This window comes from Vulpes vulpes, chromosome 7 (genome assembly GCF_048418805.1).
Source record: "Vulpes vulpes isolate BD-2025 chromosome 7, VulVul3, whole genome shotgun sequence".
Lineage (NCBI taxonomy): Eukaryota > Metazoa > Chordata > Mammalia > Carnivora > Canidae > Vulpes > Vulpes vulpes.
The window spans coordinates 37,889,819-37,902,672 of NC_132786.1; the positions used below are offsets into that span (position 1 = coordinate 37,889,819).

Genomic DNA, 12,854 nt, shown 5'->3' on the forward strand with positions numbered 1-12,854 from the left:
AATTTTAAGACCCCAGAAATAGACAAATAAGGATTATTATGGAAGATTTTTCACTTTATTGGCCTGTGATATATTTAGTAGATTTAAATAAGGCCATAAAAGAAACGAAAATATAAATAGATAAATAGACTCAGAATAACTTTTGCTGTTCTAGCTTTCAGTGTTATTATCAGTGGCTTTTTGTGCAGTGCAGAAACATGGAACATTTTCAGGTGATTTAATCCCAGTATTCATTGACTCATAGACAGTTGCTGAGTACTCTCAAGTGTTCTCCTGTTTTTTATTTCATGTGTATCTCCAAAAACAGCTCTCGGAATGAATCAGTATATCAAGCACTTTGTTAAATGAAATCTTTTGCTTCTGTCAGTATTTAATGTATTTTATTTACTGTATTTCTTATCCACAAGATCTTATTTTACTATGTTCACTGTTGTAAAACATTATTCCCCGTGATACTCTTTTCCAGTTTGATTACTACTTTTTGGTCTTTGTATCCAGTACTTTGGTTTTTAATTACCTGAGGTACCTCCACTTTCCAATTTCCAAACATTCATAGCTTTCAGATCTTGAGTCAGAATCCATCTCAACACTAATTTTTAAATGATTTTGTTATTTTTAAAACGATTAATAACTCATCCAATTCTTGACATTTACTCCCTACCTTGCCTGTTAGCAACAGCACTAATAAATGTACCAGTGTGTTTCTTAATTACTCACTGATTTTTTGCATCTTAATTTCCTTGAAGGCTCATCATGTGAGAAAACATGCATAAATAAATTTTGGATAGACATACCCTCTGTATGTGTGACAGACTGTTCTTTGCCTACTCAACAGCTATCCCTGGTTAGGCATGCATTTCTTTGCTGTTAACCAAACCCCAATTTTGTTCAGATACTGCATGGAGTGTCCTTGAAATAGGCGGAATATACATCCCTGCTCCAGATCTCAGGAATTATTCATAATTAAGCCACTCATAGTAATCTAGTTTGGGAGAAAAATGAAAAATGGACAAATGCAAATTAAAAACACATGAGATACCATTTCTCATCTATCATTTTGGCAAAAGTTTAAAAGCTTGAACATGTACTCTGTTGGAGAAGCTATGGGGAAACAGACACTCATACACTGTGGGAATGTTAAGTTGTACAATTTCAATAACAGCAGAAATTGTCAATATCTAATGAAACTACATATGCCTTTACTCTCTGATCCAGTAACCCTGCTTGCAGGAATTTATTTAGATGATAAATCTCTCATATAAAATTTAAATGTATTATTTGTAATTGCAAAATATTGGCAATTACCTAAATGCCCAAACATTCAGGCATAGTTGAACAACTATGTTACATATACCAAGGGAGAACTATGTAGTTGTAAACAGAATGAGGACAATCTATATGAGCCAACAATGAGTGTTTTCTGTGAAATATTAAATTGAGAAAAGCATAGGAAAGAGGGAAATACATATGCATATTTTTGCATAAAAGAACACTGGAAAACGCAGAAAACAATGAAACTGGTTACTACATAGAAAACTGGGTGAATGGAATAAGGGAAAGAGGGACATTTTTCTGAATTCACCTTTTTGGATAAGTGTTACTTTTGGAAACTTACATAATGTTCTACATATCAGAAAGAAAATTAAATCAGTAAGGATGGAAGTAACTTAAACTATATGCAAACAGAAACAAAATTAATTGTTAAATGAATACAATAACCATACTGAAATGAAGAGCAGGGAGAGACCAAACTGAAATAACTTGAACACAGCACCTTGGCTATAAAACCTCATTCTAAAAAGGGATTTGATTAAATCTAAGATGTCATTGATAGTAAGATGGGACTCAATTTCAGAGATGTTACACTATGGCGGGGGGGACAGTATCTTAAAATCAGTAGAAATTAGAGTTAGATCAGTAATCCAGATAACTCAAAAAATAATAATAATAATCCAGATAACTCAAGAGTATTAGAATAAGCAACAAAAGCTTTCTTGTCTGTCAGGGGAAGGGCTCTCCTAAGGCTTATAATAAATATATAAAGATTAATGTAGGGGCACCCGGGTGGCTCAGTTGGTTAAGCATTCTGCTCTTGGTTTGGGCTCAGGTCCTGATCTCAGGGTTGTGAGATTGAACCCTAAGGCAGACTCCGGCACTCAGGGGGAGAGTCAATTTCCCATCTCCCTCCTCCTACCCCTCCTCCACTTGCATGCACTCTCTCTAAAATAAATAACTAAATCTTTTTTTTTTTTTTTAAAAAAAGGCATATGTACATTAGGGAGAATGGTGATTATTGTTTAATTGGTACAGAGTTTCTGTTTGGGGTGATGAAAAAGCTTTGAAGATGATAGTTGAGTTGCTTAACCACTATCATTCATGATAGTGAATGTACTCATTCATGTGTTGTGAATGTACTCAATGCCATGAAACTGTATGCTTAAAAATGGTTAAAATGAGAGCACCCAGCTGGCTCAGTCAGTGGAGCATGTGATTCTAGGTCTTCGAGGCCCACCTTAGGTGTAAGATTACTTTAAAAATTTTTTTTTAATTTAAAAAAATAAAATAAATAGAAGGTGCACCTGGGTGGCACAGTTGGTCAAGCATCTGACTCTTGGTTTCCACATGATTTTGGGATTGAGGGATTGAGCCTGTGTGGGGCTTAAGCTAAATCTGCTTAAGATTCTTTTTCCCTCTCCTTCTGCCCCTCCTTCCCATGCTCCCTCTACCTCTCTCCCAAATAAATAAATAAATATTTAAAAAATAAAATAAAATCTTAAAATCATGTTTTTTCTTATTTTTTTTTTTTATTACTTATCTATGATAGTCATACAGAGAGAGAGAGAGAGAGGCACAGACACAGGCAGAGGGAGAAGCAGGCTCCATGCACTGGGAGCCTGACGTGGGATTCGATCCCGGGTCTCCAGGATCGCGCCCTGGGCCAAAGGCAGGCGCCAAACCGCTGCGCCACCCAGGGATCCCTCATGTTTTTTCTTAAAAGTAAAACACTTTTGTATCCAAGTAACACACTGTGTAAAATATTTAAAACATGTCTATCAGGCTGCCTATAAATCAGTACAAAGGAAGTGAAAAACTCAATAATGAGCATTCAATTCACATACACAATTTAAATGTCAAAAAATATGAAAAATTGCTCAACCTCACTAATTGCCCCCCCAAAAAAAAAATCATACGATTTTCCACCTAATGTAGTCAAAGCATACAATAAATTGTATCTGGATATATCCAGTCAGGTTGGTGTTTAGATGTAACAAAACCTCCAAATGAAACTTAAACAGATATGAAGGGGTTTTTCCCTCACAATAAGTTTGGAAGTAGGCAGTCCAGAGCTGCTATTCTGGTTTCACATTGCTATAAGGAACCCAAGTTCTTTTCATCTTTCTTCTTAGCTATCCCTTAGGATCTACGGTCTAGAGCCTCTTGCATTTATCTTGTGGGTTCAAAACGGCTGTTCCATCTTCTACAATTAGTTCCAGGCAAGAGCATTTCAAGTTTACTCCGCTTAATAAGTCTGGTACAGTCCCTCTCAGCTACCTCTATTTACATCTCTTTGGCCAGAATTTCATCACATGACCACTCTTAGGCATTTTTTTTTAAGTTTTATTCCAAACAGAATTTTTTTCCTTTTATTCCAAACAGAATTGTACAGTGGATATTAGCTAGGTTTCCAGCAATCTCTGCTATACCAGTGTTGACTAGAATGAAAATTATGGTATCAAAATTGTGATAACAACTATAATCTTTTAATTATTAGCTTGTTGGTAGCAATCTGTAGTTTTTAAATTCAAATAAAGCATTTCCAATTTGACTTTATATTTTTATTTTTTAAAATATTTATTTATTCACGAGAGACAGAGAGGCAGAGACCTAGGCAGAGGGAGAAGCAGGCTCCCTGCATTAACCCAATGCAGGACTTGATCCCAGGACCCCGGGATCATGCCCTGAGCCAAAGGCAGACGCTCAACCACGGAGCTACCTTGGAGTCCCTTATTTTTTTTATGTAAGCTCCATGACCTGTGTGGGGCTCAACACTGGACTGGAACTCACAACCCTGAGATCAAGACCTAAACTGAGATCAAGAGTTGGATGCTTAACTGACTGAGCCACCCAGGTACCCCTGTGTTTTTAATTGCATCATCACTGATGGAGATTCTAACACAGAATTCCCTTTGTCAATTTCGGTAATATTATCTTCACCTTCTAACTATCAGAAAGTTTTTTAACTAGAAGTAAAGGTATTTATTTAATCTTTTGAATACTATGGTATAGAAGAGTTTTTTAGAACAATACAACATATAATTTTAAATGTAGCATATAATTTTCTGGAAATGTGACAAAATATAAATGATTCATATTTTTAATAGCATAAAGCCATTGAAATCAAGAAAAATCAATATTTTTATTTTATTTATTTAATTTTTTAAAAGATTTTATTTATTGAGAGACACAGAAAGAGAGGCAGAGACATAGGCAGAGGGAGAAGCAGGCTCCTCATTCCTGGACTCTGAGATCACGCCCTGAGGCAAAGGCTCAGCTGATGGGCCACCCAGGCATCCGAATATTTATATATTTTAAAAGAACCCAGTCAGTTGTGTAAGAACAAAATCTAGCATGTAATTTTAAGGCAAAGGATCTGCTGAAATCAATGATTTTAAAAGTATTTGACCAAAGGGAAAGAGGTAAACAAATACAAATGAGAACACTTCTGGTAAACAAAGAAAATTAGAAGTGGCTTGCAAACCTAAGATTAAATGCAGTTTTATATAGCAAGTGATGAGTAAGGATCAGAGATTGATGATTATGTTCCACAAGATGAAACACACAACATGTATGTACATACATGCATGGTAGAAGAAAAGAGAAAGAAAGTTGTTTAAGAATTATAGTTTGGGGGGATCCCTGGGTGGCGCAGCGGTTTAGCGCCTGCCTTTGGCCCAGGGCGCGATCCTGGAGAACCGGTATCGAATCCCACGTCGGGCTCCCAGTGCACGGAGCCTGCTTCTCCCTCTGCCTCCTCCTGTGTCTCTGCCCCTCTCCCTCTCTCTGTGACTATCATGAATAAATAAATAAATAAAATCTTAAAAAAAAAGAATTATAGTTTGGGGGGGGAGGGGAGCCCAGGTGGTTCAGCGGTTTAGCACTGCCCTCAGCCCAGGGTCTGATCCTGGAGACTCAGGATCGAGTCCCACGTCGCTTGCTGCTCCCTTTGCCTGTGTCTCTGCCTCTCTCTCTCTCTCTCTCTCTCTGTCTGTCTCTCATGAATAAATAAATAAAACCTTTTAAAAAAAAGAATTAGTTTTTTTAAGTAAGATGCCTTTACAACCAAAATACCAAAAACTGATAATGCAATCACCAAGTCCCTTTTTTTAAAGATTGATTGATTGATTGATTGATGATAGAGAGGCAGAGACACAGGAGGAGGGAGAAGCAGTCTCCATGCCCAGAGCCCAACGTGGGACTGGATCCCGGGACTCCAGGATCGCGCCCTGGGCCAAAGGCAGGAGCTAAACCGCTGAGCCACCCAGGGATCCCAACCAAGTCCCTTGACTGCTCAGCCAACCTCAGCTTTCCCTACTCCGATCGGACTGCAGAGGTCATAGAACATAATGCAAAATAAAAGTAGAAATCAGGCTGACTTGGGTGTTCATTCCTACTCCATCAGTTCCTATCTGTGTGACTTGATATGTTTTTGACCCCCTAGGTGTCTGTTCTTCACCTGTAAAATAGAAGATGATAGTAATACCTGTGTCATAGGATTATTGAAGGATTAAACAGGAAGATACAAGTAAAACGCATAGCATCTAGGAAGGACTCAAAAAAAAAAAAATAAAAAGCTAAACTTTTCAGAAGCACCATTTTCACAAATTCATTTCCCTACTCCAACTCTAAGAACATTCTCAACGTTAATTCTGAACACATTTGCTTCTACTTTGAGGACCTCTCTCCCCAACCACTATCCATAGCTCCCATTTCTCCTCTGGCTTTTTGTTGTTGTTTTGTTTTGTTTTGTTTTGTTTTGTTTTGTTTTACTGTTCTCAATTCTCTAGAACTTTAGAAATACCCATCCTCATTTGAGTTCTGAGCTCTCCAGGCTTGGCTATAATTCAGCCTCCTTTAAACCTCTGTAGACTAATGTCCACAGAGACTACAACATCTATTGCAGTTAAACAGGTGCCAGGCTCTTCAGTATTGTTTCATCACCTTTTCATGTTTTGTGCTTCTCTTCCAGCCTTATTTTGCACCATATGACCTATGTCTATTGATTAAAGTAGCTTTCCAGACCATAATATTTCACACGTGTTCTCTACCAAAAAAAAAAAAAAATTCCTTGCAACTTCTTTCCTCTTCTTCAGACAAATTCAAAGTTTTGCCTGGGAAGAAGGTTCAAAATTCAATTCCAATGCCACTGTCCTAAAGCTTTCTGTAACTGCTGCCCAGGAGGGATAAGGCATGTTGCTCCCCTACTGTACTATTGGATAGGCACTTGTAAAATGTTTCTTCACAACCTGAAAAGGTAGGCCTTTCTGAGCCCTTTTAATAGATGAGGAATCTGAGGTTGGGAGAGATTTGGTGATTACCCAAGGACACTGCTATGAAGTTGGCAAAGCCAAGATCCCAGCGCTCGCCTTCTGACAGAGGATGTTGCTCTCGCCTGGGTTGAGTGGCAGTATGTGTCTTCTGTAGAGTCAGTATAGCTGCTTAGCACCTGCTCTACAAGGGATGTGGCACTTAGCAGGTGCTCAGTAAGTATTTGTGGAATGTCCAAATCATTAGAACTCAGTAAACACTGCAGAAAATGCAGTGAAGAACGCTGGAGCTGGAAGGGACGCAGATTGTGATCACGGAAAAATCATGAAAGGGAGGCTTGGAGAGCCCCCTGGGTGGTTCGGTCGGTTGAGCGGGGACTTCGGCTGGGGTCGTGATCTCGGGGTCCTGCGTACGGCTGGTGTCAGGCTCCCCCCTTTCCCCCCAGAGGGGGCATCTGCTTGTGCTTCGCCCTCTGCCCCACCCTCCACTCGCGCTGGCAAGCCCGGAGGGGGGGGGGGGGACTAAAAAAAAAAAAAAGAAAAGAAAAGAAAAAGAGGCTTTAAGATGTTAGGGTCCACGGCTAGTTAGCGGCAGGGTTAAGGCTAGAAAGAATTCATTTATACACCCAATAAACACTGAATGCTTGCTCTGGGAGAGTGCTAGACTCGGGGGGCGGGGGGGGGGGACAGCGCTGCAGGGGAAAGGCCCAGGTTTCCAGCTCCTCTCCAGAGTGCGGAAACAGCACTGCAAGAGGCTAAGGTGGGCCTACGTCCCCAGAGCAAAGGATGTGAAGAAAAGGCCAGGGGCTATCAGTCCGGACCCCACGTGGGAAAGGAAGAGAGAGAAGGGAGGACGGTGGGACAGGAGCCCGCCCCGGCGCCATCCCCAGGTCGTTTGTCCGCCGAGCCGCACGGGGGCGCTGCAGCCTTTCTTGCGTCCCGAGCCCCGGCGGGCGCCGCCGGCTCCCCGCTCCCGGCGGAAATGCCCGGGCGATGACGGAAACCCGGAGGGAGGGGAGAGAGGGAGCGAGGGAAGGGGCGAGAGAGCCGGGAGAGGCCGGCGGCGGCGGCTCGGGGTGAGCGTCCGCGGGTGGTTCGCCGAAGGCCCGCGCCGCGCTCCCGCCGACCTCCCCGCGCCCTTCGCCGGCTCCGGGGCGGGCGAGGGGCCCCGCAGGCCGCGCGCGGGAGCCGCCCGCTGGCCTTGGGCGGGGCGAGGGGCCCGCAGCCGCGCCGCCCCGCTCCCTCCTCTGCCGCTGGGAGCCGCTGGCGGCGGGAGAGGGGAGCGGCGCGCGGGGCGCGGGAGGGCAGGGGCGGGGTGGGGGGAGGGAGGCAGCGGGCCGCCATGGACGACAAGGCGTTCACCAAGGAGCTGGACCAGTGGGTCGAGCAGCTCAACGAGTGTAAGCAGCTGAACGAGAACCAGGTGCGGACGCTGTGCGAGAAGGTAAGCGAAGCGGCCTGCGGGGGCGGCCGGGCGGCGGGAGCGGGGCCGGGGCGCGGCGGGCGGCGGGGCGGCGGGGCGGCGGGGCGGGCCGCTGCTCCCGGGCCCCCGCCCTCGGAAGCCCCCTGCCCTGGCCCGGGGAGCCCACGCCCCGCCGCGGGTCGGGGTCCCCGGCGCCCCCTGGGCATTCCTGACCCCAACGTCTCACGTGCGCGCCACCGGCGGGGTGATCCAGTGCGAGCTTTTGCTGGAAAATGCACCGAAAGTGAACCTGGAGGGTCTTAATTATTAAGCGAGCTTGTTAAGAGACGTAGGGCTTTTCTCGGGCGAATGGGGGGGGGGGGGCTTCAAAAATCACCAGTTTGGAATGTGCCAGCCCGTTTGTCTTTGGAGCGGTGGGCGTAGTGGCAGACGGATGGGTAAACCGAGGCTGACTTCGATCTGCACGCGGCGACTGGTCTTCGCACGGATTCTCGATTGTCTGAAACCAGGCGGTCTGTCTTTTAAATTGGACCACAGGGGCACCTGGGTGGCTCAGTGGCTGAGCGTCCGCCTTTACCAGGTCGTGCCCCCGGGGTCCTGGGATCGAGTCCCGCGTCCCGCGTCCGGCTCCTCGCAGGGAGCCTGCTTCTCCCTCTGCCCGTGTCTCTGCCTCTCATGAATAAATAAATAAAAAGCTTTTAAAAAAAATAGTTTGGCCACAGTGATAACTTGAAATGATAGATGGGCTGCGTGTCTGATTCAGGGCAGCCCTTTTCAAAAGTTATTTCCGTTTCTGTTATATGTAAAGTGTTTGGGGTTCTTTTCTTTTCTCTTTTTTCTTTCTTTTCTTTTCTTTTCTTTTCTTTTCTTTTCTTTTCTTTCTTTTTTCTCTTGTCCCAGGGTAATAAAATCTGCAAGCGACAAACTGCTCACAGTCGTCCTTGACTGGGTGATCTTGGACAACTTTCTTGAATTCTGTGTCCATTGTTTTCTTAACCGCTGGAGTTGTTTCACGCTCTTCATCTTACCGGATAAGTCTTGGAATTTTTCTCGTTCAGTTTTTATGATTGGACTAGATAACTTTCACACATTTTTATGGAAAAAAAGTCTGTATGAAAGAGTAACCAAGTTCTTTTTTTTTTTTTTTTTTTTTTTTAAGATTTTATTTATTTATTCGTGAGAGACAGGCCGAGGGAGAAACAGGCTCCATGTAGGGAGCCTGACGCAGGCAGGACTCGACCCCAGGACTCTGGGATCACGCCCTGGGCTGAAGGCAGACGCTCCACGCTCCACGGCTGAGCCACACAGGCGTCCCTAACCAAGTTATTCTTTTTTTTTTTTTTTTTTTTTTTTTTTTAAGATTGAAAAATTATTATTTATTTGACAGAAAATTTTTGAATAAAGAAATGGCAATTAATTGGTACTTACATGAATTCAAAATATTTTCACTAAGCACCAAATGGAATAGTTCTCAATCTTTTCAGTAAGAACCTCTTTATTACTGAATGACTGCCTAAAACTTAACCCGTTTATTTAGGTTTTTTAATCAAGAAATCTAAAGCTGCCAATCAGGGCTTCTAATTATTGGTGTGAGGTGGCCAGGTTAACAACCTTGATGTCATATAATGTGAGTAAGAACAACTTTTAAAAGCTTTGTTTAATCTATACTGGGGGGTTGGCCCCAGGCTCTATACTCTACACACATGCACACAAACAAAAATGAATAATAAGCATTACGCATAAAAGATAAATAAGTGGTCACTGTACATTCAGAGGGGAACAATGCCTACTTCTCATGAGGGGCACAGAGAGATACAAATCACTAACGCCCCCCCCCCCCCAGGTTATTCTTAATGCTGTTGGATTTGTTTGTATTTTTAAGGCATAAATAGAAGACTTTTTTTGAGAATTTGTGTTTGGAAATCGGAATGCCTTAGAAATGCATTGGAGAGGGCATTCCTTTTTTTTTTTTTTTTTTTTTTAAGATTTTATTTATTCATGAGAGACATAAAGAGGCAGACACAGGCAGAGGGAAATCGCCTCGCAGGGAGCCCGATGCGGGACTGAATCCCGGCCTCAGGAATCACGCCCTGAGCTGAAGGCAGACAGACGCTCAACCCGCTGAGCACCCACCTAGGCATCCCCAGTAATAGGGCACTCTTAAAATTATGCAGCTTAGGGATGGAGGAATGATAGCTAATGTTAAGTTAGAATAGTTTTTAACAAGTGTAATTTTGCCTAGCACTTTTGTATATTATATAACTCGTTGCGGGACGCCTCCGTGGCTGAGCAGTTGAGCGTCTGCCTTTGGCTCGGGGGTGATCCTGGGGGGTCTTAGGATCGAGTCCTGCATCAGGCTCCCTGCATGGAGCCTGCTTCTCCCTCTGCCTGTCTCTCCCTGCCCCCTTCAAATAAATAAATAAATTTTTTTAAAAAAATTAAATAAATTGCTCTCTCAAGGTCTAGTGTCAGCATTCAATCTTGAAATACTTAGTCTTGAAATTAGTTGAGTCAGTTAACCCTGCTATGAACATTAAAGACTTGAAGTTATGAACAAAGCTGATGTTGAATCCCTTTGACTCCCTAATAATTTTGATATATTCCTAGAGAAGAATTCACACTTAAATCTTTGTGTTTTTGTGGAGTTTTTAAAACTTTTCTTTAATCTCTATACCAAACATGGTTCTCGAACTCACAACCATGAGATCAAGAGTGGGATGCTTATCTGACTGAGCTAGCCAGGTACCCCACAGTCACAATTAAGTCCTGAGGAGGCTTTCTGTATTTATCCAGAGATAAATTCTCCAGGCATCCCTGGAGAATGTACTTCCAAAGAGATTTTATATAAAATCTAAAATCTGGGGTCCCTGAGTGGCTCAGTGGATTGGTGCCTGCCTTTGGACCAGGGCGTGATCCTGGGGTCCTGGGATCGGGTCCTGAGTTGGGCTCTCTGCGTGGAGTCTGCTTTTCCCTCTGCCTGTGTCTGTGCCTCTCTGTGTCTATCATGAATAAATAAATAAAATTTAAAAAAAAATCTAAAATCTTAAATTCCTGTTCAGGGCACCTGGGTGGCTCAGTGGTTGAGCATCTGCCTTTGGCTCAGGTCGTGATCCCCAGGGTCCTGGGATCAAGTCCCACGTCAGGCTCTCCATAGGGAGCCTGCTTCTCCCTCTGCCTATGTCTCTGCCTCTGTGTGTGTGTGTCTCTCATGAATAAATAAAATCTTAAAAAAAAAAAAAAAAGATTGAATTCCTGTTCTAATTCAGGTTACCTAAAAACTGAAAGAGTCAGCTGAAATTGAGACTAAAATGGTACTGATGAAAGCCCTATTTTGAGGTAGTGGCAAAAATAATATCCATCCTAATGCCAAATGGGGAAGAAATACAAGAAGTATGGATATGGATGGTCTGGCCTTCGAGGTTAATTTCTGCACAGAAAAAAAAAAAGTTTGTATAAAATAGTAAGGCATATCTTTTGAGAAGACTAGCTCTTAAATTAGCAGTCCAGCTTTTTTTTTTTTTTTTTTTAGCAGTCCAGCTTTTGAAGCTAATTGCAAATTTGACTTATATGTATAGAGAAACTGTTTCTGTGATTCATTTCTGCATCAACAGTGTGTACAGTAATTTTAAAAGATAGTGTGCCTGGAGAGCCAGTCTGGCACTGTTCAGGACATTGTGTGACTAGAATTATATTTAATTCTTGGTAGATCTCAGGAAGAGAAACATTTTAGTCTCTTTTACCTGATAAACTTTATTTTATACTGAAGAACCTCCCTTGTGGTACTCTGAGTCGATAGGGAAATTTAGCCTATTTGTGTGCTAGCAGAATCTTTATTCTCATGATTATAAAGTGCCTACTTAGAAAAATTTTGAGGCTTTTGTAAGAATATAAATATGTAAATATTATGTAAGACTACTGGATAGGTTTTTGGGTTGTAGCTTCATCTTTGAAATAAACAGAAATATCATTAGGATATTACTTACCCCTTTAATGTGAAGTAGCATGCTTAAATTCCAGAATGTCTGAAACCATCTTAATGAAGATTAGATTCTAGTAAAAATGAATGATTTTTGTGCATAGAGAAAAATCTCTTGGATTACTTTTTTCCTTGATAGATTGTAGCAAAAAATTAGTGGTCTTAACAGCCAGAAAGCATAACTGGTACTTCATTTTAATTTCCCTTGAGCTTTGGTGGTCCATTTGACAGAGTCTAAAATGCAGTGATGCAGAAAGTAGTTCCTTCCTTTCTTAACTATAACAGAATGACCTGATTGCAGTGGAATATGAGGTTAAAACCCAATTCTTCTGACTGAACCACTTGTTTCCATTGCTTATCTAAGCCAGCTTCTCATAGCAAACAGGTAAAGAAACTGAGGCAAACTAGACTAGCATGAACTACTAATGACTAGAGCAGACTTTTGAAAATCAATTCATTTCTCTACTTTATATATGATGTGTGAAACAGTATCTGTAGGTAGATGAAATGAAGTCTACATACCTTTTTTTTTCATACGGACTAGTGATTTTGTAGCATATGCCTTCTAATTTGAAGACCTGCAGAAATTTTGTCTTCATCTTTTCTTCAGGATAAATACTATGAGGGACTTAGTGAATGAATTTCTTTGGTAAAAGGAAACAACATACCATGCTTTGAAGATAAAAATTAATGCCAAAACAATCACTGTGTTTTAGACTTTATAAACTATATTTTCTGAACTTAGTCTTTCTAATGAGAATGCATTAAAATCATAGACATACCTATTGTGTATGAGAATTTAGGTTTACTTTAGATTAAATAGGAATTTTGAATTGTTTTGGACTGATTTCCTTATAATTCTCCTTCGTGTAAATGTATGTTAAGTGTAAACCTAGGGGCACCTGGGTGG

At 41.9% G+C, this 12,854-nt stretch overlaps 1 protein-coding gene across 1 annotated transcript in view; it reads left to right on the top strand.

Annotated features, from left to right (window-relative positions):
• The first annotated feature begins 7,565 nt into the window (after positions 1-7,565).
• PPP2CB (protein phosphatase 2 catalytic subunit beta) overlaps positions 7,566-12,854 on the top strand; it is a 34,951-nt gene continuing 29,662 nt past the window's right edge. The window contains exon 1 of the mRNA XM_072763567.1: positions 7,566-7,989. Coding sequence (XP_072619668.1) covers positions 7,888-7,989 — 102 coding nt within the window. The 5' untranslated portion in view covers positions 7,566-7,887. The remainder of the gene's footprint in view (positions 7,990-12,854) is intronic.